The sequence below is a fragment of the Typha latifolia genome, chromosome 14 (genome assembly GCF_019914945.1).
Source record: "Typha latifolia isolate L0001 chromosome 14, TyphaL0001v2, whole genome shotgun sequence".
Classification (NCBI taxonomy): domain Eukaryota; kingdom Viridiplantae; phylum Streptophyta; class Magnoliopsida; order Poales; family Typhaceae; genus Typha; species Typha latifolia.
In genome coordinates, this window is record NC_133099.1 from 2,798,146 (window position 1) to 2,822,643 (window position 24,498).

The window sequence follows — 24,498 nt, forward strand, 5'->3', positions numbered from 1 at the left end:
ACAGCTGCCCTACCAATATCAAACACTTGACCAGGCCTTAGATCATCAGTAGATGTATATGAAATATTGCTATGTTAGTATCATTATTGCATGAGGCTCCTATAGTGCAGGGAATTGGGAGAGCAAGGTCTACACAATCTTTTTCCTGTTACAATAGATGCCATTTTGAACTCAAGGGCCAATTTGAGACATCTCATCAAGGCTACAGCATGGCAAGTATTTTTCCTCCATATCAGTATTCATAGCATGGATGCAGTACCAAACGATCAGTTTACAGCTCGTCTGAATTTTGAGTTCCCAGGATTCTGGTAGAAGACCAACTGACAGTTGAAAGATTAGGTAGTTAAGAGAAGTGGAATATGGATTTCATCCATATGAGCGAATAAGAACAATTTATGTGAACCAGCAAACTCAACATATAAGCATTATCTACATTAGCTCTTCTCATTTATTGGGCCACCCTGTTATTATACATATAACCACAATAAAGTGGATCGCGAACCACTCTTTATTTGCACCAGAAGTATCTGTGGGTCTTTTCTCAAGCCTTTCTTTTTCCAATTGTTTTTCTGCGCCGCCCTGTCCATTGTCGGAAAAACAATCACACGTTATTATATTTACATTTTTCGCAACTTGTTGTAATGCTAGATGATAATCTATATATGAATCAGCTGATGGTATCACAGTCATCAAGATTTGAGCGTAGATGATGTTCTATGATCATACTTCACTTAAATTTTGGTCATAGGTTGTTTGAAATCAATATAATCAGTAGAGTAACTTACCATTAGGCCTTGCTCCAGAGCACCTCAGTATCAATCGTGGAGAGGTGCTCGTCATCCAGGCGCTTCCATGTCTTGATTGACTTCACCCCTCCCCATTTCCCATGGGTCGTCTTTTCTAGATACGCAGACACCACCCTTGCCCTCCTCGACCACCCCGCCTTGCCGTAGGCATGGTATCCGAAGCCACCGGCATAGCAGAGCTGAATGCCAGTGAGCTCGCCGCAGAAGTCATTTAAATGATCATGCCCTGTGAAAACAGCCTTGACATCTCCAGCCTCTTCAAGGGTGGCAAAGAATCCTGAATTGACTGACGCTGAGCTGATACCCGCCTCTTGCTTCACTCCCGTAAAGTTGGAAGCGTCAAAGCTGTTGTACTCGGGCAATGGGATATGGAAGTATGCGAGGCCCGGCGCTGCCTCCTTCTGCGGCTGTGGCTTGCTCATGTACTCCTTCTGCAGCCATTTTAATTCAAGTTTAAACATATATAGAGGTGTTGATTTTCTCTATGACAATCTTGTTTTCAATCTTCACTGATCTGTTCACTTATCGACTTTTAGTCTACATGAGTTTAGTAATTTCACGTAGCAACTGGCAACATGGCTTCGAAATCAATTGTATACCGAAAACACGAGAATAGACAGAAGGAGAGACGACATCTCTGTCGCATGGAGATTTATATTTGGAAGTAAATGTAATGCTGATAAGCATACCTGGAGGCGTAAAGAGGTCCGCTGGAACCAGAGCTGCTGCGAAGGCTTTATCCAGCCATAGCCTGGGATAGAGGGGACAGTAGAGTAGTCACCACTGTCAATGAAGTAGAGGTTTAGTACCGACTTGTTGACGAGCGGCGAGCCGTCAGCCCCGCCCACCTCGACGTTGTAGTTGCCAAAGCCGTCGACGTCGATGCCGTCAGGGTTGAGACGGGATAGAGTGTGAGGCATGCCGACGATGTGCCGCATTACGCCCTCGCGGGATAGGGTGGACTCCTGGTCATGGTTGCCGAGCACTGCCGCCCAAGGGAGCTTCAGAGCCACTACAGGTGCAAATGCTGCATTCAAAGACTTAGCTGCGTCCGTGGCATCCTGACCAAAGATGTTATCACCTGTTCCAAAGTCCTAAACTGTTGTGACTTGATATGTAGATTTCAAAAGAGCTACAATAGAGCAATAAAAAACATGCTTCAAAACTTCGAAGTTACCGAATTGACTACGGAGCTGGGTTTAATATAAAATTCATTGTTCTCTATCTGTTTAAATTTTTAGAAAAGTTGGTTAGTTAACACGGCATCATAACAAATTTTTCGAACTAGAGTAATATCCTTAATCTCCTCCAGATAAGATGTCAAGTAGGAAAGAGTATATCGCGTTGGACCTAGCTAATTCACCAACATGATCTCGATCCGACTAATATATCAGTGATCCCAGATTCAAATCCCAACAGTACCAATTTTATTGAGATAGACAAAAGGGAGGTCAGGTAACTAGTTCAACATTTCTATAAAATAGGCCAAGCCATTCACATATACACAAATTTTACTAAATATCATCATAACACCCTGACCTGTCTGTAGGAAATTCCTGCCATGACACTGCATAAGATCCAATCTCATTTATCACACATACCGAGGCCACGACTAAAGCGGAAATAGAAGTCGTTTTTAATAAAAAGATACATAGTTGTAGGTTGTAATTATAAATAGTTTCAAAACACAGTTTGAATACTAAAATCTCTACTGCTGGGCCGCTCAAATAAAAGATCCGAATTAACGTTTTGGGATAAGAGAAGAGAAGGGAAGAGATCAAACCAGTGAACACGACGAGATCGGGGTTCTCGGCCTGGATAACGCGGTAGATAAAGGCGGTGGTGTTGAGATCGGAGCACGTCGCCATCTGATCCGGGAGCACGTCGAGGCACGGCGTCGTCCTCCCGTCCGCGTAGTGCATGTCCGCCACTTGGAGGATCTTGAACTCGCCGCTTTCCCGCCGGAACCGGATCCGATCCGCCGCCGAGTCCATGGCGGGAATGGAGAGGAGGAAGAGGAATAAGTGGAGGTAGGAGAGGTTAAGTCCCATTTCGAGCAGCTCAGATAAGTTGGAGTTATTCGGAGATCAATAGATTGGAGTTTAAATAAGCGGGAAGATAAGAGACGGGAATTGGATCGCAATTGCCCGGAAAGGGGAATAGGATGACCGATGGCTTCGATATCAACTCTGGGCTTTGATCAACTCCTTTCCACGTTGCAATGCATGTATTTATTTCAATTAAATTTTGAACTTTTTTAAATAACACCGTACATTTGAATAATTCTAGGGTCAACACTCTGCCCTCACGGTTCTTTTTACACCTCAGATTAAATTAAACTGACCAATCTATTTGCCTCTGTTCATACTAGAAATAGAGTTAGAAATATAAAAAGATATATATTACTTTAATGTGATATAAAGTAAAAAAAAACTATATTTTATTTTTTAATAAAGTTATGATAAATACTTTTTAATTGGATATAAATTAATTGACGAGGTAAATATTAAGAATAAATTAATAATTGAGTTAGTACATAGTATAAGATATAATTTTATCAAATAATATTTGTCCTCTAAAATATGACTATTATAATATTTAACTGTTATTTTAAAATAAAAAAAATATTATTTCTAAAATAAATATGCTATTTCTATTAACATGTCAATTGAGGCGAACTAAATATGTAAGGTATTAAGTTTGATGAATAGATCAAAAGAGGATTAATTTGGTCAAAAACTAGTGGTCTTAGAACCGTTTATTATTATTATTATTATTGTTGTTGTTGTTGTTGTTGTTGTTTGTGGTTAAAAATCTCTCTTCTTGATGTGGAGAGTCAATGCTTAATGTAGCTAAGTAAGCAAGCATTTAGGATGTAAGATAAGAAGAACCCGTCAAATTAGTGACATCTAAATTTTATTTTAATTTTAATTAAGGAGACATCTAAATTTGACCGCTAATTAACGATGAAAATTGATACCAATGAGAGAGTACAAGTCTGCACCAAACTATGTACATACCAAAATAATTAATCTTCGAGCTTATTAGGCCTAAGTAGGTGAACTTTAGCTAACGTGGATATCATATTATGTAAATCAATATGAATCGCAGGCAGAGCTGAAAATTTATTATAGTCAGCAATGTGGGTAAACTAATTAGCATATAGAATGAACAATGGCACGAACTAGAAGTGACATATTACAAAAGAGTTGGTACAGCCGTACATACATCGTCACACGGTGTTGAATGGAAAAGGTTCCTGGGATTTCCATTTCCATTGATTTCTTTTCAAGAGTGAGTCTTTTTTCATAAAGAAATGGTGTTGAATGGAAAAGGATACTGGCGTTTCCGTTTCCACTGCTCTCTCCTTCTCAAAGGAGGCGTGGATATCAATTCCTATTGCCAAAAGAGCATCCAAAGCCACCAAAGCAAAAACGACCATGAAGCTGTCGTCCCGTTGAAAGGTTCAACATTTTTAAATCCTTGGCTTAGTTCCCAATACTCCAATTCCTTTTTTATTTATTTATATCATTTAAAAATTTAAGAGAGGTCGAATGTTAAATATGAACTAGACAAAAGAACAAACCTCCATAGATACACTGTCACTTAGACTCCACACAAATTTAGTAAGTATACTAAATTGTCTAGTCTAAGTTTTTAAGTTGTGTACGTCGTCAAGTTATTACTCTGAATTAAACGCTGGTGAGATATGCCTCAAGCTATTAAGCTGTTTTTTCAAGTCAACTGTACCGCTAGACCATCAACCAAGCCAAGATGCTGAATAAAACCACCAAGCCTCTAAACCACCCATAACCTCCTGTCATAGGAAAAGATACTTACCAACTCTTACAAATAGTTATTTGGTCGAGACTCCAATTATTGCACCACCGATACAATATTTTTTTCACCCTTCCCAAGTTTAATCATATGTGTGTGTGATATATATGCTCCTCTCTTTCTCTCTCTCTCTCCATCTCTACCTTCCAATTTTTTTGTGAAGTGAATCACTTGAGGAAAGTCTTTGAGAACCCTACGGCCAACCGGCTAAGCTCATTTCCATGGGAGGCTGTGCGAGTAGACATAACGAACTAGATAGAGGTTTGATGGGAAGCCAAAATACTGCCCATGGCTCAATATTTTGCTGCACAGACTCATAGTACTAGTGTATTACTCTCATTAGATTTTTCCTCTCAGGCTTTTTTTCTCAGCCTTTAGAAAGATGCTCTTTGCTCTATTAGCCACCTCAGATGGCTGAGGCAAGAGGAGAATTTCTTCCAATGGAACTTATAGATCCAAATCTATATACTCAATTCTAATTGATCGAGGGATGAGATCTACTTCCTCCAACATCATTTGGAAACTATTGGTCCTTCGAAGGTGAAGATCTTTCTCTGACTTGCCTCCAACAACAAAATTGCATATGGAAGACTGTCTTCTTCTCCTAGGAATGAACCTAGACTCTTGCTACTATTTTTGTGATAATAATGAAGAATCAACAATAGTGACTCAAAAACCTACGGATATCGTCATCACCAATTAAACAAAGTCTTTTCTATAAGGATTATGAGGTGGCAACCGCCGTATCCAAAACAAACTCTTTTGGCATTAATATTAGGAATATTTATTTATTTTTGTTGGGACTGTGATATTGAGCTCAAGACAATACCAAGCGAACTTATTATTTGTTTATGTTTGGCTATCCCAGACAAGTTGGGATTCCGCCAAATTTTAGACTCAAAATTAATTTGAGTCGTCCTACTATAGAAGTCGGCTCGCTCAAGCTTACTCATTTGCACTCCTAAAATATTCAAAATTAGTTGAACAGCTGTATTCTTACCATTTCTTGATTTTTGACTAAAATACCCTACCATCATCACGTATAAATTAAGGGATAAATTGGCATATACTTCTATTCAAAGTGTAGAAGAAGAAAGGAGGGTGTTGTTTTGTTTAAATAAAAACCCTCCCCTAATAGATTAATAATTTAAGAAAATAATAGGGATATTTTATTAATTTTAAATATTGTGTTAACGACGTAATTAGTTTCATATTGCTCATAAGTAAATGGCGGCTAATTGATACAAAATAAAGAGGGTAATTATATTTTAACCTTATTATTTAACATAGCAACTAAAATAAAGTAAAAATTTCTTGTAAAGCAATATTGCAAGTCTCTGTAGCTGCCCTGAGGCCTAAGCCCCTGAGCCCTAAGGAGAACCAAAGCTAAATACTTCTATTGATATGAATATTGCTTTGGTAGTATCATTATCCTGTTACAATATTTGTTAATTTCAAAGTTGGAATCCACACTATTTTGTGACGCATTATGGCAATCCTTGCACACTACTGACACTTTCATGTACCTAGTGGAATTTCGCATGTAAAAATCAAGGACCAATCTGGGATATATCATCAAGGGTACAATTTGGCAAATATCTACCTTGATATCAAAAATTCAAAATTTACCACAATGTGGAGAAAAGATGCTCAACCAATCTTAATTTTGGGCTATGACCAAGTACACTACATTTTAGATTAAGATACAAGTTTACATAATACTACTCAGAATTGAAAGATTATGTAAGTTAAAAAGAGGGGTAAACAATTTTCAGATGGAATATGGACTCCACCCAAATGAGCTAATTCAGCAAGCACGCAAAGACAAGATAACAAAATCAAGTAGATACACTTTAATCTGATTATTTTTATAAGAATAATTTATGGTAACCAGCAAGCTCAACAGAATCTTTTCTTTTTTTCTTTTTTCCTTCTGAATGATTTGAAATGCACTAGTGAAGGCCCTCCTAGACCTGCATTAGCAGGAACCTCATGTATTGGGCCACCTTTTGTTATTTGTATAACCACAAGAAAGTGGATTGAGAGAGCTCTTAATTGTAACAGAACCAGAGAACCAGTAGGTCCTTTCCCATGCTTCCCAGGTGTTTTCCTGCGCCGCCCTGTCCATTATCGTAAAAATGAGCACCAGTTAATATATTTACATTTGCCCAACTTGTTCTACCTTAATCTAACCCAAGTAGGTCAATGAGCTTATAGTAATACTAGATAACACATCTATGAATCAGCTGAAGTAATTACAGTCACTAATGGTACTACGTAAAATATTATTGACTTCGTTTAATCTAGAACATTAGCATGCTAACCATTCAAGATTTGAACATAGATGATGTTCTACGATCATAGTTCACTTAAATTTTGGTCGTATATTGTAACTTACCATTAGGCCTTGCTCCAGAGGACCTCAGTATCAATTGTGGAGAGGTGCTTGTCATCCAGACGCTTCCATGTCTTGATGGACTTCACCCCTCCCCATTTCCCATGGGTCGTCTTTTCTAGATACGCAGACACCACCCTTGCCCTCCTCGACCACCCCGCCTTGCCGTAGGCATGGTATCCGAAGCCACCGGCATAGCAGAGCTGAATGCCAGTGAGCTCACCGCAGAAGTCATTTAAATGATCATGCCCTGTGAAAACAGCCTTGACATCTCCAGCCTCTTCAAGGGTGGCAAAGAATCCTGAATTGACTGACGCTGAGCTGATACCGGCGTCTTGCTTCACTCCCGTAAAGTTGGAAGCGTCAAAGCTGTTGTACTCGGGCAATGGGATATGGAAGTATGCGAGGCCCGGCGCTGCCTCCTTCTGCGGCTGTGGCTTGCTCATGTACTCCTTCTGCAGCCATTTTAATTCAAGTTTAAACATATATAGAGGTGTTGATTTTCTCTATGACAATCATGTTTTCAATGTTCACTGATCTGTTCACTTATCGACTTTTAGTCTACATGAGTTTAGTAATTTCACGTAGCAACTAGCAACATGGCTTCGAAATCAATTGTATACCGAAAACACGAGAATAGACAGAAGGAGAGACGACATCTCTGTCGCATGGAGATTTATATTTGGAAGTAAATGTAATGCTGATAAGCATACCTGGAGGCGTAAAGAGGTCCGCTGGAACCAGAGCTGCTGCGAAGGCTTTATCCAGCCATAGCCTGGGATAGAGGGGACAGTAGAGTAGTCACCACTGTCAATGAAGTAGAGGTTTAGTACCGACTTGTTGACGAGCGGCGAGCCGTCAGCCCCGCCCACCTCGACGTTGTAGTTGCCAAAGCCGTCGACGTCGATGCCGTCAGGGTTGAGACGGGATAGAGTGTGAGGCATGCCGACGATGTGCCGCATTACGCCCTCGCGGGATAGGGTGGACTCCTGGTCATGGTTGCCGAGCACTGCCGCCCAAGGGAACTTCAGAGCCACTACAGGTGCAAATGCTGCATTCAAAGACTTAGCTGCGTCCGTGGCATCCTGACCAAAGATGTTATCACCTGTTCCAAAGTCCTAAACTATTATGACTTAATATGTAGATCTTTGTAAGTCTATGGACTTTCATTTCAACAGAAAAAAGATGTGTAGATTTCAGAAGAGCATTAACTTCTTCAGCTGTATCGTCAAGCAACCAAGTACATTCTTTTGACTCCGGAGCTAATCTCTATTGTATCTGACTGACTCTGCGGGTGTAAGTTATAGCTGATTCCTCACCTCCTATAATATATAATAATATAAATAAAACTTTGCAAGTCGTTCTTTTTTAGTTTAAGTACGCAAGAATGCAATAGCTCGTTGTATGGCATGTATCCCCTCATCATTTTATCAAAATAAAAATTAAAACTATCGTATGCGTCATCCTACAATTTAGCCATTAACTAGTTTGGATAAATTTTAAACGTTGATAAATTACGACGCGTGCTTTCTGTGAATAAGCAAAAACACCCCTGTTTGGACCAGGCTTCTTCTCTTGATTTCCTAACTCGTTCTTACAAAAATATGCATGGTGATAGTATGTGGTTGTAAATAGTTAAAACACAGGGTTTGCATAGAAACATTTTTTGGGAAAATAGGGTGTTATCTGCAATTCTCTCAGGAAACAATAAATATGATAATAATTCGGGCAATTGATAAAAGCACCCACCCTATGTTTTGTTTTATATTATCGTTTATACACTATATAAGTATTTTATTATTCGAACCTGTATTTATAAGGTTTAATGCCTCAAAGACGTTCTTACACTAGTTCTCTTAACTGAAAATAACTATACACAACTTAATTATAAGTAAAAAAATAATATTTATACTCCTTGAAAAATAATTAACCTAATTTAAATCAAGTGCCACTTCCATCTCTTATAACTGGCCCCATTGTCGTTCTCATCAACACTACCTAATCTCTTTCCTCGTTCATTCCCACCTTATCACTATCCTTTTTGCCTTTTAGGATTTATTATCTCTTTTATCTCCACCTCATCTCAACTTATCTCATCAGAGAATCTTGCCATTGAGCGTGGACTTCGTATGAGAAAACTACGAGATGGAGTTGAAACGGTTCGTCATTGGCCACACAATGGTGATCCTTTCCAGCGATGTCTTTGATGCCCAAAAATTGAGATGGTGGGAGAGATGAAGTGATGAGAGATGCCAAGGGGAGAGAGAGAGAGAGAACAAATATGTTTAATGGGTAGCAGAAGAGGAAGGGAGATTGATGGCGCATAAGCTTATTTTGGATATATACTTCTTTTTCGTGAATCGAGCTAAATATTTTGTATTTCATCGATTATTGATTATTGTTTGGCCCATAGTATTTTTGACATATTAAATATAAGATACATGGGCCAAATAATAAATACAAATTAGTTAGGGTGTAAAAGATAATAAAAACCTATAAAACAGGGTGGAAATAATAATAAAAATAAAATGGAGATTGTGTCTGATCGATTTCCATAATAATTAATACTCAACTGTGGAGCCACTCAAATAAAAGATCCGAATAACTTCTGGAATAAAATATTTGGGGGAAGAGAAGAGAAGAGAAGAGACGAGAAGAGAAGGGGAGAGATCAAACCAGTGAACACGACGAGATCGGGGTGCTCGGCCCGGATAACGCGGTAGATAAAGGCGGTGGTGTTGAGATCGGAGCACGTCGCCGTCTGATCCGGGAGCACGTCGAGGCACGGCGTCGTCCTCCCATCGGCGTAGTGCATGTCCGCCACCTGCAGGATCTTGAACTCGCCGCTCCGCCGCTGGAACCGGATCCGACGCGCGCCCGCGGCCGCCGCATCCATGGCGGGAATGGAGAGGAGGAAGATGCATAAGAGGAGGTAGCAGTGGTTAATCCTCATCTCGTGCGCTCGGATAAGTTTTGGAGTTATTCGAAGAATAGATTTAGAGCTTAAATTAGGGGGAGGATAGGAGATTGGAAATTTGGAACCGCATCGCGCCATTGGGCGGAAGAGGTGGAGAATAATAACGACGGCTCCGATATCACGTTGTATAGTTTGGACGGCTGCGATTTTCCTGAACTAATAGTATAGCCCGGACCTACGCGCATGAGGTCGGGCCCGGACGGAATCCCAATCCGCAAGTGGGACTGTGGGCGTCACGCGGTAGCGGATCCTGTGCAACGGCGAATGCATGAATTTACTTCAGCCAAGGTCAGCCCAATTAAGTTTAGCAAACATCTCAAATAACTCCCTACATTTTGTAATTTTTTTTAATTAACAATCTCCTTTCAATGTTTTTATAATTCAATCCATCTATTTTGCCCACAATTTCATACGCCAATCTATTAGTATCAGAATAAGACTTTTTTATATGCTAATAATTTTCTTACAATGATAAATTCTATAGAGTGCGCAGAATTTGCACATTATGGGTCAACTCGTGAGAGAGTTTATCTGATTATATAATTTAATTATTTTAAAAAACTAATCTTATTATCTCTTTATTTTTGTCAACTTCAAAACATCAATGCCTAAAATATTATTACAAAAAATTCAGACAAATAAAACAAATGGCATATAGCTAGATGTGACAGAGCAAACCGGGTTTGAACGGGTCGGCCCTAATAATTATATCTACGTATAGCATAGTTAGTTAAAGCAATTCTTATTTTAACTCAGTCCACTAAGGGTTTAAATTCTCTCTTATATCACTTTTAGATGTTTAGTTCTATATCAAAAATTAGATAATATAAATATACCTTTAAAGTATCATTTTCTCTAAATATAATAAAATTAATTATTGGATTAGCTTAATATAAAATCAAAAAACTACCAAAAGGGTGAGTTCCCCAATAATTCAAAAAGATGTGGGCGATATTAATAGTCAAACAAGTCAAACGGTTTCACACTGCAACAGCAACTGGTGCGCCACTGTGTTGACTTTGTTGACCCCATCTTGATGTGGAGTGGCATGAATGACTGGCTGACTGCATAATGTCGGCATGCATTTATGATGACAGATGAGAATAGCCCGTCAATATTGAAATCTAAATTTGAACCCTAATCAAGCATGGTAAAATTCTCATTAGTTTATGTATTCAATAATAACTACTAATTTCTTTCTTCTAATCTATTAATTAAAATTAAATAATACTAAGAAATGAATTAAAAGTATCGATCATATGAATCAGAAGCACCGATTTATCTTCTTCTGACAGTTAAAAGGACAAATAATTTAAAAAAATATTTAAATTCTAGTTAGTTTACCTATTAATCTAATCAAATATGTGCATCATCTTATATACCCTTTATTTGTCATTAGATAAAAAAAATTAATAACTAATTGGTTTGTATGAACTAGAATTCTACGAAGTGAGTGACTTTAATAAAATGACTTTCTATTTTTAAAGAAAGGAGGTGTTTTGTTTTTATATAAATAAGAAAGTTAAATTTAAGCTAAATGCAGAATAAAATTTTAGAATAGAATTTTTTTTTTTAAAAATCTTTACTTTAGATACCTTCATCCTAAGTTTCTTAAATAAGATAAAAATTTTGGAATATCTCACCACTTATTCTAAAATACAAATGACAAATTTACTCTCATTTGTTTATATATTATTTATGATGATATATTATAGTTTATATTTAGGCTGAACAATACAAGGTGACTAAAATATACTTGATAATATATTAGAATATATTTATAGTGGAAAATGTTTTGATATGGGATGTTCATTTATTATGGTATTTAAATTTAACAATCTATAATTTCATTAAGACGACGGAAGAGATTAAAATGTTTAAGTTTAAAGTAAACTGAAATTTGATGAACTTGAACCAGTAAACGAGGGTAAAGTACAGTTAACTCTTAAAACTAACTTAAGACTGAAAAAAGTCATTACACACTGTGTTTGAATGTAAAAGGAATTACTTGCGTTCCCATTTCCATTGCTTTCCAGGCTGGGTTTGTCGAAAGATTGATAAGTAGATTCCAATTCCAATTCCAATTCCAATTCCTATTCCCAAAAAAGCATCCAAGCCACCAAAGCACAAAAGAAGCTTATTAAGGTCCAAGAGCTGGCATCCCTTTGAAAGAGTCAAAAAAAAATTCCCTCTCTGAATACCAACCTCCCCTTCCAATCAACAACCCCATTCTAACTTAGGACTCCAATTCTTTACCACCAATTCAATTTTGTACTCTTGCTTAATTTAATCTTATATATAGGGGCTCCTCTCCCCTTATATCTTCACCATACAAATTCCTCTTGAATTACCAAGAGAATATCTCTGAAAACCCTACCGTTGACCGGCCATAGCCAGCCCGACTCCATGGGCGGCTGTGCGAGCAAACCCAAGGAATCTAATGGCCAGGTCCCTGAAGAACTCATTACCGAGACCCCTGCTACCATTGAAGTGACTCATAAACATGTGGATGTCGTCGCCGCCGCCAATGAGGTAGCAAACCAAATCAGATTTAATATTTTTCTAATTAGAAAAGATATATATATTTCACTCTTGCGTGGTTGTGGTTATGATAAGATTCAAAGTGTTTCCTTGAACTTTTATTTAATTATTTTGAGGCAACTAGACCGAAAATGCCCTTTTAAATTTATAATAATTAGTTAGAAAAATAATTTATTTATAAAAATAAAAGGTTTTCTTTATTGTTGTTATTGAATGGAAAAACTAGTGATTACACATAAGTCAAGATCAACTAATATCTTAAAAGAATTATCACGCATGCAAGAAAAATATGAAGTCATGCTAATAGTCTTCACATCTATACATTAGATCATAATCGAGTCGGTTGAGAAGGTGAAGGAGACCAAGAAGGAGGAGCCCTTGGTTGACCTCTCAGAGCCAAAGACAGAGAAGACGTCGGTGATTGAGGTGATCGACGAAAAGGTCAATGCTACAGAAATTACACGTATTACTGCTGCTACTGCTACTGCTACTACTACAGGAGAAGACGAGTCAAGCACCAACGTTGATGCCAGCGAAATTAAGCAAAAGGTCGTCGAAGGGGAGAAGGTTAACGAGACAGCAACCAGTAGTTAAGATAACATATGCAATGATTACTTGTTAAATTATGTTTGATTCTTTGTATTCTTTCTGTGTGCTAATGGTCGCCATTGTTTGAACTTTGAGTGAAAAGGAAATGAACAAGATTAATCTTATAATGTGTTTATAGTTGGCTTGTGGATGTTAAAATTAAGATGGAGTTGTTGTGTGCATCAAATGCATTTATCTAATGAACATATAAGTATACAGGTGATTTATAGTCATATATATATATTTATATCGCTTTGTCCTATTTTATTGATATGATTTTTCTAAATTAAGTTATTTATAGTCATTGAGATATGCACGATCGATATATTAACGCATTCAATATACACCTTAAATTTAAGGTTTTAAACAAAAGAAATTTTTTTTTTTTTTGAGAATCTAGTTTATGTTAAGAAACTCGGCATAAGAATTTTATTGTACATTAATATAAGGTCTACTTGCTTGTCATTCTAAATTAAAAAATAATATCATATATAAATATATAATAACGGTTTATATAATTCTTACTCTATCATATATAATTTTAGTCTTCAACATATGACTATTTATTTTCTAACTCCTAGACAACATAAAAGGTTACCATAACTCCAAAGAATAAAGAAAGTTAAGACTTACCTCATAATCAAAGCATTCATACTAATTAATTTTAAATTATGCACTAGTAAAATAATCCTAATTTATGGTCTCTTCCTCACAAGTTAGTCATGCATCCCACCAAAAAAAGAGATAAATGCTAAATATTTTATAAATCCGTGTTAATAATTTGATAGGACCCGACTATACTACTAGTTTGAGTTGCAATATTGGACGCGTGCTTGCTTGTCGGGGGCTTCTATAATTTAAGAATTTTTATAAATCACAATCTATTTTTTATCTATTTTATAATTCACATATTTTATAATTCAATCTCTCATTTTCTTATATAATTCTTTTTTAACACCTTAATTAACTCAAACGATATTAAAAAATAAACATTCTATTATAATATATAAAATAATTTATAAATACGTAAATTACTCTCTCTCTTTTTCGTGCTTTTTTTCTCTTCCCAAAAAAATAAGAAGAAAAGGGGGAGGAGAGAGGGGAAATAAGGAAAGGTGCCGACAACGGCCACAACCGCAATGGTGGAGAAGATAGGTGGGAAAGATGATGGAGAGATATAGAAAATTAGAGGAAATAGTGGGGGTATTTGAGTAATTTAATTAATATTAGTTAGTCAAAATAACGTCAATAAGAATTATATGGAAAATAGATTAGTCGAGTTATAAAATCCTTAAAGAAAATGTGTGAATCACAAAATAGATCAAATATAGGATGTGATAATCCTTATAATTTAATTATATTTTATTTTTTTATTTAACATATAATATTAAATTATATATTTTTATAGTTGATATATATTTTATTATAATAAAGTGCACATAATTTACATATACGATACTCCTGCTTGCTTGTTAAGCTCGTGGACATAAATTCAATAAATAAGGTAACTTTCACCGATCGTGTGGTGTCCTATTTTCTTATATTTTTTAATAATGTCTTATTTTTTTCTAGGGTATAAAGAAAAAAAATCTATGGGCTCGTGAGGTTCATAGGCATTGCTCGAGCTCTAAATGAGTTGGGCCGAGCTAATCTTTTAGGCTTGAAACTATAATCGAGTCGAGCCAAGCCAGCATTTACTTGCTCAAGCTTGAATAGATTAGATTCGATATTATATATATATATATATATATAGTAATTCTAGTTTGATCCATTATAATATATTCAAATGAGTAATTAAGATTTTTTATGTTAATTAATTACTGTTTGTATTACTCTGTGCCCTAATTTTATATTTTTAATTTTTTGATTTTTAAGACTTATTTTATTATATATATCAGACTCAGCCTAATAAGCCCATCGAGCTATTAAGCTAAACTATAATCTCATCGAGCCGAGCTAAGTTTTTTTCGGCTCGAATGGAGCTCGAGCTTAAGCTCAGCTCGTTTACAGCATTTCTAGATTTATAAGCACACACCAAAGTATCACAATCACTATCTGACGAAAATATTTTATTCTAAATCTGGGATGGTCCTCAACGTGGCCACGTGGCAAATTAGGATCCTAAAGATCTTAATTGGTAATTAAGATCGGCGCAACCGACCATAACCTCGCCAACCCGAGTCTACTTGACGCGTAGAAAATTTATCTAAGCTGTCTCCTAAGAAAATCCTATACATTAAAAGATGTAAGAATCTCCTACAAATTCGCTTAATATTACTTCGGCGACAATTCCATTCGGGCAAATATCTAAAAAAATTTAATAGGATTTTATTTTGTAAATTACACCGTATATTCTATCTATTTTGTTATTTACACCTCGTTTCTGAGAATTTTATAACACGACTATTGTTTTCCTCCTACAAAAATTCTCGAGTCATAAAATAAATAAAATATAAAGTGTAATTTATAAAAATTATTTATTTATTTAGTTCATCCTTTATTATGGGGAATCCTCCAGCGCATCGTCTTCACGGGTCGTTTTAGTCTTTCAGAGTTGGAAGTTGGAACCAATAAATAAAAAAACCTAACCATTCTAAACACGACACAAGCATTTCATCAAACAATTAACACTCATCTCTTCCTCCTCTCTCTCTCCAGTCCCCACTAACACCAGCGAAGCAATGGCGATCCCTCTCGCGAGATCAGCATTAATGGCGGCGCTGCTGGCCTTAATCTTGGTGGCTTCTTCCCCCGCGGCGGCGCAGGATGTTCCGTCGTGCGTTTCGAAGCTGACGTCGTGCGCGCAGTACATCAACTCGACGGCGACGCCGCCGGCATCGTGCTGCGGGCCGTTGAACGAAGCGGCGACCAATGAGACGGCGTGCCTCTGCGCGTTGCTCAACGACAAGGCGGTGCTCAAAGCCTTCAACGTCGATCCGGAGAAGGGTTTCCAGCTCGCAAAGCGGTGTGGTGTTTCCGCCGACCAGAGCACCTGTGCGAAGACCACATCCGCCGGATCCGGTAACCTCACCGCCTATCGTACTTTATCGCGCCTCTCGGATTTCCCTGGATAGGTTTCATAATTGATACGATGTGTTTGTTTGCTGTTTGTTTCCTCTTAGGTTCGGGGACGTCTGCTTCGAATTCTACAGGTATGTTTTTAAATTATGATCTGATTCGGTTTCAAGCTAAATCATTATAGAAATTTTTTTCCTAGTTTCTTGGTTTAATTTCAATTATATCCATGTTGTTGGAAATTTGGAATCATAGATTCGCGCTAGATATCTGTAATTTTATGGTAAATGTTGTATTTTTATCGCTGAAGAAAGGTTTTGTAGATTTGGAATCGATTCTGTCAGAAATTTTATACGGTGTTTTAGATTGTTGGTAATCTCGAAAGCAAACGATAGAATTGTGGTGCCTCGATAGTCCGATTAAATTTGTCGGTTGGAGTTCATTTGGAATAACTTTGCTTATTGAACTCTGAATATGACAATAGAAAGCCTTTCTCCATTGAGTAAAAGGGAAGCCAAGTGAGTCAGACTTTCATTTGTTAGTTGTTACTTAGTTAAACATTAGCAGCAGAAGGAATTTCGTGAGATTGGTGAACTGGGTGATGTAGGATAGAAGGAAGAGAACTGGAATCAAATGAGACAAAAGAAAAGGAGAATAATATTGGACTTGCTCACGTGCTAGAATTACTCCAGTGGTTGTAGTCACACCAACATTTTAGGTTCTCATGCCTCTCATGTATAAGAGGACACATTGTGCTGAAATTGACTTGTTCTTAGAGACTTGAGAATCATCATAAATGCACTAAATTGTTGTCTACTTGATAAAAACGTTTTTGGTTATCCAAATTTATTTTGAGAACCAAATTAATGACTAACAATCAAGGTCTAAAAGACTATAGCCAGTAGACAGGTGGACAAGGGGTCATGGTTCCTAAGAGCTAAACGGGTGCATAGGCGGGCATCCAAAAATCAAGACGGTTTAAATAAATAAAAAGCTAATAGTTAGATTAAAGTTAAAATTTATACATACAAATTATAAATATATTAATGCATTCTTATTAAGAACCATACTAAGCGATTCAAATCCACTAATTTATCATGATCTACAATGATTATGAATTTTAAAGTCAACTTACATACTAAAACATGGTTCAAGATACAAAGGTAGTTACCTAGGCAGGAACTAAATGGAGCATGGTTATATTCTAAGGCAAGAGCCTAGGCATTAAGGCGGAAGTTTTTTAAAACAATGCTAATAGTTGACAACCATAGTCATTTTTCTTTGGTAGATTTGTTTAATTTCTTTTTCATCTTAAATAGGCTTGACCCTTCCATATGATGCATCACTTAAGCTGACAACAGGACTAGACCACCCACTTATGCAGACGCAAAGATTACCTACTACCCCTAGGGTTGTCTCATCTCTATGTTGTCGAGTCTACACCTACAACCAGGTTGTATTGCATCCCCATTGTATCAAGTCAGTAAGGCCTAAAATAGAGGTAGGCCCATTTAGCTAAGAGCCTAAGATATATAAATTAGAATTTTCAAACTACAAATTGCATTTTATATATCTTTTGCAACTGCAAGCCATGAAAGATTGAGAGTAATTAGTGTGTTCACTTAAGTTAGATACCAAAAGCATAATATAAAAGATTTTAGTTGAGAGCTGATGATACATAGGTTTTCATTAATTTTAACTTGTGGTAGTCAGCATATCAGTACACAACGAGAAGGTAAGGATGAGGACAAAGGCAAGAAGGTGCACACATTGGGGGACACTGCTAACCTTAGCTAATACTATGAACAGTAAACATCACTGTGAAAGTTTATAGTAATACTCACCTTTTTCTCCTTTCTGTTTTTGAACTTTCTCCTCCCTTAATTTCTTTTGGCTCTTATATTCTACTCATTTCTAGTTCAGCAAGAACTACCCTGTTGCCTGCCATTTTTGGTCTCTCTTATATATGATAAAAGGGGTTGAGAATAGTTGTTGATATGTTTTTCCTGCTTAGAGTCAATATTTTTTTCCGCTTTTGCTAGTTAATAGGTTCCAAGCTATCCACTACCTTCGCTAATGCTTTATTTATTTATGCTATATGTCATTTCCTCACTGATGCACTGTGAGTTGAATTGACCCGTTGTAGCTTATTTCTATAAGAGGGTTAACTCAGATATTCAACCTAATTATTTAAGGAGAGTTGGCTCTACTGTCCAACCTATATTCCACACACTCTTATATTATCAAAAAGGAACTACTAGTTGTAAGTTACTGAGCAGCTATGTGGAAATACAGTAGGCCACTTATATTTCTTCTTGTGTTAATACTGTAATACAAATAACACAAAAAATACAAGTAATGTCTTTTGATTCTTCTGTGCCTTTCCCTACAAGTTATTTAAATATTCAGGCTGGTTTCATGAAAGTTTTTCCCTCTTTATAGTCTTTTACTGTTCCCGTCCAATTTTGCCGGGTTACTTCCTCTCAAGCTGAAATGACTTTAAATTTGGGCAATTCTTTTTCAACTTGGGTCTAATTCTCTTGCTCGGTGACATTTCAGCTACTCCAACAGGACAAACCAACAGCGTTGCACAGAAGATGAGTTGGATTGGTGTGTCGGGCTTGGCGAGCTTGCTTTTCTTTTGCTGGTCAATCATCGCTTAGGAGGTTGTCAATATCACTCTCGATGATCAGGAATTATCTCTAAGTGATCCACTCCATATTTACTAGGTTGTCGTGGAGTTCCTATTTACTTTTGTGAGACTTATGTTGAGTTGTTCATTTTCTGGAGGACTGATGCTTAATTGGATCTCTGAATAAATCCCTTCTCCATATGTACCAGTTCTCTTCATGGTCAGATAAGTACCGAACTGTTTCTAGCTTAAATGCAATCGAATAATTGGTGCTTGCTCACAGGTCTCCCATTTTGGATGGATAGATGAATCTATCCATCTTATCAGTAAATCTCCATTCTTTTGGATGAGACGCTAAGCTGTTACTGTTTGAATATTCTCTGCCTCTTAAATTTAAAGATTGAAGAGACGTAACATGCGAAGGGTTAACACCTGTAGTAGAGCAACGTATTACTAGTGCACACTGAACAGTTGCACCTGTGGGGTTGATGTATGAAAGGGAAATTTTTGGACTGCCTAAAACTGTTGACGCTTAGTTTACCCTATTCTTGATTTTGATATTAAACCAATGAAACAGAGCTTGGTGAAGTTATTCATTTTCATCTTTATTATGAGGTTGTTTGCTTTTATGTGTTTTTAGATATAATATTTATAGTGTTAAATGAGAAACTAATGTAAGCAAACATCTTATGTCATCTTCTCTTTTCTTCTTATTAAGGGGTGAATGTATATTGATATCCAACCCATTGATACTGCATGTGACTCCATCTTAATTTTCTATATCAAACTTTGTATGGGTGCTCTAAGATAGAGTTTGTCCAAATATATCCTATGTTTCTCTCAAAAATGTCGTTCTTCATTGTAGTTCTTCTTGTTCTTTTTAAAATCTTTTACATTTAGTTAACTGATGGATGATTTGGCAGCCAATCTAGCACTTCCAAGTATTCGTATGATAGGAAATTTCTGCAGTCAAAGATGCAGATAATCTGGTTGCTTCCTCTAAAAATTGAGTATTTTTTTCATGATTATTTTGTTTAGTGATGTATATAATTCAATTTTCCTTAGGACTATTTGTCTGAAAAAAAAAGCTCTTAAAATGTTAGTAATAGCAAGATTAAGCTTTTGAAAACCGACTGCATTAATTTTCTACACGAAATGCACATCTTTTTATAACAGAGTATGTACAATTTATATTTAATATGTGAGCTCAATCTTAATATTACTAAAATTTAATGACTTTTACAATGCATGGACCTTTTGTTCTTGCTTTAAAATTAATTTCCAACCATTCTGCTGGTAAGAAGTCCTGAATAAAATTGACGAGCTAACATTAGCATTAAATTCCAAGGTACAAAGACTCAGTCGGGTATACTTTTCTTTATTTTATCATAAGGGGTATCTTTAGCCAAGTTGATGTTGTTGGAATATTATTATTGTTATATATTAGGGATTTTTTATATAACTGCCACAGAAAACTTTCAAAATTCTTTTAACTTTTTAATTATTACCCTTATCGTTAATTTTAATAAATTATTTATAATAAATTATTATTAAAATAATACATATATATAAATAACTAAAATACTCTCTCTCTCTCTCTCTCTCTCTCTCTCTCTCTCTCTCTCTCTCTCTCTCTCTCTCTCTTCAGCTTTACCAACAATTTTTATCTCGTATAAAATAAGATATATTTTATTATACTATGATATCCAGTATGATATTAAATAGTTTTTAAGCTAGTTTTTAATAATTTATGCTAAGGATAAAATATTCTCTTTTTTAGATCTAACTTGTGTTTTAACTATTATCAATTATATTTAACTAACGGAATGATATTTTTAAGAGAGCACGAAGACTTCAATAGCAATTATGATGATTTGAAAATTTACATGGGTAATTATGTAAAAAAATCTCGACATATTATTAAAGGGTATTTGACCTAATCCATTAATGTTAAGATAAAGCAAAAGGGGACCAACCTCTTGTCTCTGGTGAGATAGAACTAGCAACCACTATCCATTATCCACCTGAATGTGACCCCAGTTGTAATAGGAATTGCACATCAATTTCCTAACAGCTAATTATTTACTGGTCCACGCTAAATATTCCATGAAGATAGTCATGTGGTGGTGGTCTCATTCTAATAACCAAGAGGTCCTTCTTGATCTCAAAATTTATGTGGTGGTAGATATATATATATATATATATTGAATTCGATAAGTTAGTCTTATTTTTTAAAAAGTAAACTTAATTAGATATAAAAATAATAAAAAGATATTTAATTATTGAACCAGTTTAGGAGTCCCTAAATCAGTTCAAAGGGATCCCCTAAACTCAAAGCAAACAAGTCTATATATTAGCAAGAAATAATTAGAAAGGTCCTCAAAATAAGTTTTACAGAATATACCCTCAAAATTAATAATGCTGTAGATGAAAGTTAGGTTAAGTGATTCCTAACTATCTTAATACTGTAGTCTCACTAAATACTGTAAAAATTAAGCCGATAGAGAATGATAGTTTTTGTACTTTATATTCTAATGATCTTATTTATTTCTCGACTTTAGACATTTTGATAGACTCAAAATGTATACTTAACTTAAATGGGCAAGAGGTTCCATATTTTAGATAAAGATGGGTACGGTGATCCTTAGTTCTGGTATATGTTAACTCACTGGTTACTATACAAGTTTGAATGGTTAGAAAATATTTATTTTTTATTTTTTTTATTTTAACACTCCTCACTTCTAAATTTGAGATATTTTGATAAACTTAAGAAGTAGACAATCTTAAATAGGCGGGGATTTTATATTTAATTAACAAATGGACTATTCAAATTCAAGACATTTACTTGCATATTATGATAAGCAAATGTTAGTTTTTAATGAGAAAATTATTCCAATACGATTATGCTTAAAATTAAATTATCCCTTAAACTTTTATTTGTATCACTTTGCCTCCTTGTGGTTTAGATTAATGTGAAACTGTTAATTTTTCTATCCAAATTTAATATAGAAAGTATAAATTACCACTAATAATCTCATTATTCGAATAAATATAAATATTTTACCTATATTTATAAGATAATTAAAACTTCTAATTTTAAAGCATATTATGATATGGTGAGTAAATCTAATGGAAGGTAAGATCAATTATAATATTTCAATATTTATTATGGTAGAAAATTTTCCTCTAATAATTTTTTTTTAAAAATTGTATTTGTTATTTTTTTTTTGTTTATGTTTGGATGGAAAAATTATTAGTTTCACATTAATCTAAACCATAAGGCAATTTGTAATTTACCAATTTATTTTATATTCTAATAAATACCAGTATAACAAATAGGGAATATATGTATGAAACATTTGGTTAATTTTGGTTGTCATGTTGCATTCAAGTAATTGCTAAGATGGGTCTATTTTGCAACGTTTATGCAAAATAGAATTAAAAAAAAAGAATAAATAGAGGAATTTAAAATTATTCAAAAGATTAATAAGTTAAATCACTTTCGATGAAAGTGATTCAATTATAAACCCTGAAAATAGGGATAGTGAATTCCTGAAAGTGACTTTATCTACTTTTGTAAGAAAATTAAATACGTTAATATTTACCTAACTAGTTTGAAAATGAACGTGACTTGAAAAATAAGTATAAGAAAATTTGCATTTCACAACCCCTGCCTTATAATTTATTTGTGGTTTACACCGTCCATTTTTAATATTTATAAATCGAGCCTTATATTTATCAAACATGTGTAAAAATATATCTTAGATTAAAAACTAGCATAATTTCGACTGAGATAAAAAGAGAATATTCCATTAACTATAAATAATTTTTTGTTAAAATAACCAAAATGCTCTTACTTTATTTTTCTTTTTTTTAGAGCACAAAATTCTTTCTTCCCGAAGCAAATAAAAGAGAGCAAGTTAAACTAAAATACTCCTTTTTTTTTTAAATTCTCCCTTACGTAGTAGATTCCATTTTAGTGCAGTTAATTAATAAATCTAACAGCATAATATTTACTGTATATATGTGATAGAATGCAGCGCCCCCACTTATAAATATTAAAAATAGAGGGTATAAATTTAAATTAATTAAAACACAGGATGTTATATATAAATTTTCTTTCCCACCGCAAAAAAAAAAATCCCCCGAGAAAGGAGAAGAATTATTCAACTTCGAAATTCGTACGGAAAAGCCTAAAAGTCAAGGTAACAAATGGGGGGGAAAAAAAGCCTAGAACGGGAAATGATGCCAACTGAAACCGGAAGTCGGCAGCAAATCTCCAAAGGAGGAGAAAGCGCGACGGGACTCTTTAACTGAAGTCGGCAACGGATTCTCTGCGTCACCGGTGCATGAACGTGCTACATCTCGTGCTTGGCAAAAATTTACTGGCTGGCAAGGAATAAATACGTGAAGTAGGGCTAGCAAAGAAGCAAAGCCAAGATATGAAGGAACTTATTTGAGATTAATTTTATCCGTAAGTTTTATCGTTATTATATTCTTATTTTATCACAAGAATATTAATCATTCGATACATACACTCAAAAATATTTGAGATTAATTTTATCCTGACAACATTTAACGGAACATCGAATATTTTGAATTAGTTTTATTTTTTTTTAAGGTATTTTAAGCAAAGTACAGGAGTTACATAGTAATTATACATATGATAAGGTGTGAAGAATAATAACAGCAAAAAATAGGGTGTTTTTGATAAATTTCCTTTATCTTTACTTCTTTAGTATTGATACAACGCTAATAGTTTACTACTTCTCATATACCAAACCTAAATGAATATAGCTAGAAAATAACTAGTGGATCCTCCAAGTTCATCATAATAAAACAACATTTTATGAATATTAGCAAAAGTTACGCATTAGCAATATATATAAATATTAATCCCACCAAATTTGGATTAAATTAATGAACTGCCTATTGTGCTGAAGTGGTCCAAACGTACTCTTGCTTCACACAATTAGTCTCAGTGATTGCTGAATGGTAACCATCCTATGATCTATATGAAGCTTAGATGCATGCAACTCAGTGACTCAAATCCCTAGCCAGCCTAACTCTCTTTCAACTTTCAAGTTTCAACCCTATATCGCCATATATACACACACATATATATAGATATATATATATATATATATATATATACAACTAAGGTTGAGTGTGACATGCACTACTATGTCACTGGATGTTATTTTCTTCATCAAATAATCAAACACATGTCACCCTTTACCTACCAAAATGAACCCATCCAGTGCAACCTGTACCCTAAGTAACGTACTCATAGTCATATACAACTTAACTTTTCTTATCCTTTCTTTTCTTTTCTTCTTTTAGATTAGATTATCGAGCTAATTCTTAAGGAAAAAAAAAACGCGAGAGAGAAAGGGAGAACTAAGCTAGGCTTGTCGATATATAGTAGTGTGGGGCTGACGAGATTGCTGATGTTATGGTTGAGTAAGATTACAACTTGGTAATGATATCCATGGAGAATGGAGAGGTGGAAGAGTTGGAGGCTTGAGATGCAACAAAGTCTTTTTTTTATTGCTCACAAACCCCCATTTACCATCACATCACCCACCATAGGATATGTCTACTGACTTCTTAAGTAGAAAAGGAAATAAATAAATAAATAAGCTTGGGACAAAAAACACTCAACGTCAGCTCATTGCAGTTGCCAGGTTCCTTTCAAAGTCTGTTG

General features: G+C 35.2%; 4 protein-coding genes across 4 annotated transcripts; 2 read left to right on the forward strand and 2 right to left on the reverse strand.

Moving 5' to 3' along the window:
• Positions 1-392: 392 nt before the first annotated feature.
• LOC140800632 (probable inactive purple acid phosphatase 29) lies at positions 393-3,014 on the reverse strand. Its single transcript, XM_073155394.1, has 4 exons — positions 2,590-3,014; positions 1,496-1,887; positions 786-1,237; positions 393-579 (listed from the first exon to the last, which is right to left on the reverse strand). Exons 1-3 carry the CDS (start codon positions 2,855-2,857, stop codon positions 788-790), a joined length of 1,110 nt encoding a protein of 369 aa, XP_073011495.1. The 5' UTR covers positions 2,858-3,014; the 3' UTR covers positions 393-579; positions 786-787.
• Positions 3,015-6,473: 3,459 nt separating this feature from the next.
• Positions 6,474-10,140, reverse strand: LOC140801451 (probable inactive purple acid phosphatase 29). The gene is made up of 4 exons (XM_073156574.1): positions 9,715-10,140; positions 7,752-8,143; positions 7,042-7,493; positions 6,474-6,763 (listed from the first exon to the last, which is right to left on the reverse strand). Exons 1-3 carry the CDS (start codon positions 10,091-10,093, stop codon positions 7,044-7,046), a joined length of 1,221 nt encoding a protein of 406 aa, XP_073012675.1. The 5' UTR covers positions 10,094-10,140; the 3' UTR covers positions 6,474-6,763; positions 7,042-7,043.
• A 2,116-nt stretch (positions 10,141-12,256) lies between these two features.
• On the forward strand, positions 12,257-13,272 carry LOC140801207 (uncharacterized). Its single transcript, XM_073156208.1, has 2 exons — positions 12,257-12,547; positions 12,884-13,272. The coding sequence occupies exons 1-2, from the start codon at positions 12,422-12,424 to the stop codon at positions 13,148-13,150; spliced, it is 393 nt and encodes a 130-aa protein (XP_073012309.1). The 5' UTR covers positions 12,257-12,421; the 3' UTR covers positions 13,151-13,272.
• A 2,402-nt stretch (positions 13,273-15,674) lies between these two features.
• Positions 15,675-19,071, forward strand: LOC140800817 (non-specific lipid transfer protein GPI-anchored 3-like). The gene is made up of 3 exons (XM_073155697.1): positions 15,675-16,165; positions 16,267-16,296; positions 18,719-19,071. The coding sequence occupies exons 1-3, from the start codon at positions 15,826-15,828 to the stop codon at positions 18,820-18,822; spliced, it is 474 nt and encodes a 157-aa protein (XP_073011798.1). The 5' UTR covers positions 15,675-15,825; the 3' UTR covers positions 18,823-19,071.
• The last annotated feature ends 5,427 nt before the right edge of the window (positions 19,072-24,498 follow it).